Consider the following 1,641-nt stretch of genomic DNA (forward strand, 5'->3'; position numbering starts at 1 on the left):
CCTATCGTTTGGCTCGATTACTATAGTATAGGAATAAGTTAGTTTTCCCTTACTGAGGACCTCCGGAGTTAGTCGGAGAACCATAAGAATAGATAGACTAGTTTAGGTACGATCACGAAAGCTGTTTTGTGACAGTCATTATATCATATGCACGTATGCATCATTATTAGTGGTTTAAAGTATATTAAAAATCTACAATATTATAATAGAGACGAATGCAGCCTTATCTGATCATTGACCTATACATATTCATGGTCAAGTTATTGGAAAAATAATAAAAATATAGTTATGCAGTATTAATTGCATTTACCTTGCTATAATAGAATCAGAATTAGATAGATAGTAGGGAGACAGATAATGCAATTTATTAATGATAATTATACATGTATAATTGGCAATTACGGTATACAAGATCAGGTAATTACTAATAGGAAGATATTTGCTTAATATAACTTATTACAACTCCTTGCATCCACGACAATCAAATTACAGTTTATAATCTTGAAGTAGCTAACCTTTATCTGGTTGCAATTCTAGCCTTCATTCATTTACAACAGTCCGACATTAAATTTAGTCCAATATCTTTGATTAAATCATGGCCATGTTTTCGTCTACAATAATCAACAGTTTGTTCCGCGATCTCGAAGTGCAGTTAAATACTCTTCTTCCAACTTGATTCGTCGCCCATATTGGCCATCTCCTAAGCTACATTATTCGATACAAGTTGAAAATCGAGTTCAAGATAAACTAATATCTGTAACATGGGACGATGGTAAAACTACAAATTATCCCCATATCTTTCTTCGCGATAATTGTCGTTGTTCGTCTTGCTTCGATCCTCAAACTCAACAACGTTCTATCTCGAATGCTGTATATCACAACTATGCTAATGCAACAATAAAGACAGCCCGAGTAGACGATAAAAACGATAAATTATACTTAGAATGGATAAACGATGGCGAACATACAACTAGTAATTTTGAATTAGATTGGTTAAAAGCTCATCGATCTATCACTTATGATGATATTGAAGTTAATCCAGTTACCAAACAGCTATGGGGTAGCGAAATGAAAAACAATTTACCACAATTCGATTATAATAAAATATTAAATGACGATTCAGAATTACATCGATGGGTGCGTTGTATGTTAAAAGTAGGCATTTCATTGCTCGTCGGTTTGCCAGAAGACATCGGTCAAGTCAAAAAGTTCGTCAATAGGGTAGCATATCTTCGCAGGACATGCTATGGGTAGGCATAATAAACATGAATTACTTGTAATTCATATAAAATAAATGATGTTAGTTTTCTCAGTGATCTCGAAAATAAATTCACGTCTAAACATTTTTATCTTAATCGTCAATACGATATGACAATCTCTTTACTAAATTCCAAAAGTGTGCGTGCAGATTAAAATCTAATGCTGATATATTTTTTATCTATAAAAGTAGATACAGTTAATTGATTAATTCTGCTTATTCAATTTATAGATCTACGTTCAAAATACATACTGATAAAGGTGATGATCTAACGACTATTGCCTATAAAAATGGAGGACTAGCTATGCACACTGATCTTGTGTATTATGAAAGCGTTCCAGGGGTAATATCAGATTACCTACAATATTGTTTCCATATTCGTT

The 1,641-nt window shown here is 32.7% G+C and overlaps 1 protein-coding gene across 1 annotated transcript in view; it reads left to right on the forward strand.

Moving 5' to 3' along the window:
• Positions 1-744: 744 nt before the first annotated feature.
• Positions 745-1,641, forward strand: part of TRIADDRAFT_34259 (uncharacterized protein) — a gene marked incomplete at both ends in the record, with an annotated part of 10,415 nt that continues 9,518 nt past the window's right edge. The window contains one exon of the mRNA XM_002118444.1: positions 745-1,250. Coding sequence (XP_002118480.1) covers positions 745-1,250 — 506 coding nt within the window. The remainder of the gene's footprint in view (positions 1,251-1,641) is intronic.

This window comes from Trichoplax adhaerens, genomic scaffold (assembly GCF_000150275.1).
Source record: "Trichoplax adhaerens TRIADscaffold_94 genomic scaffold, whole genome shotgun sequence".
NCBI lineage: Eukaryota > Metazoa > Placozoa > Uniplacotomia > Trichoplacea > Trichoplacidae > Trichoplax > Trichoplax adhaerens.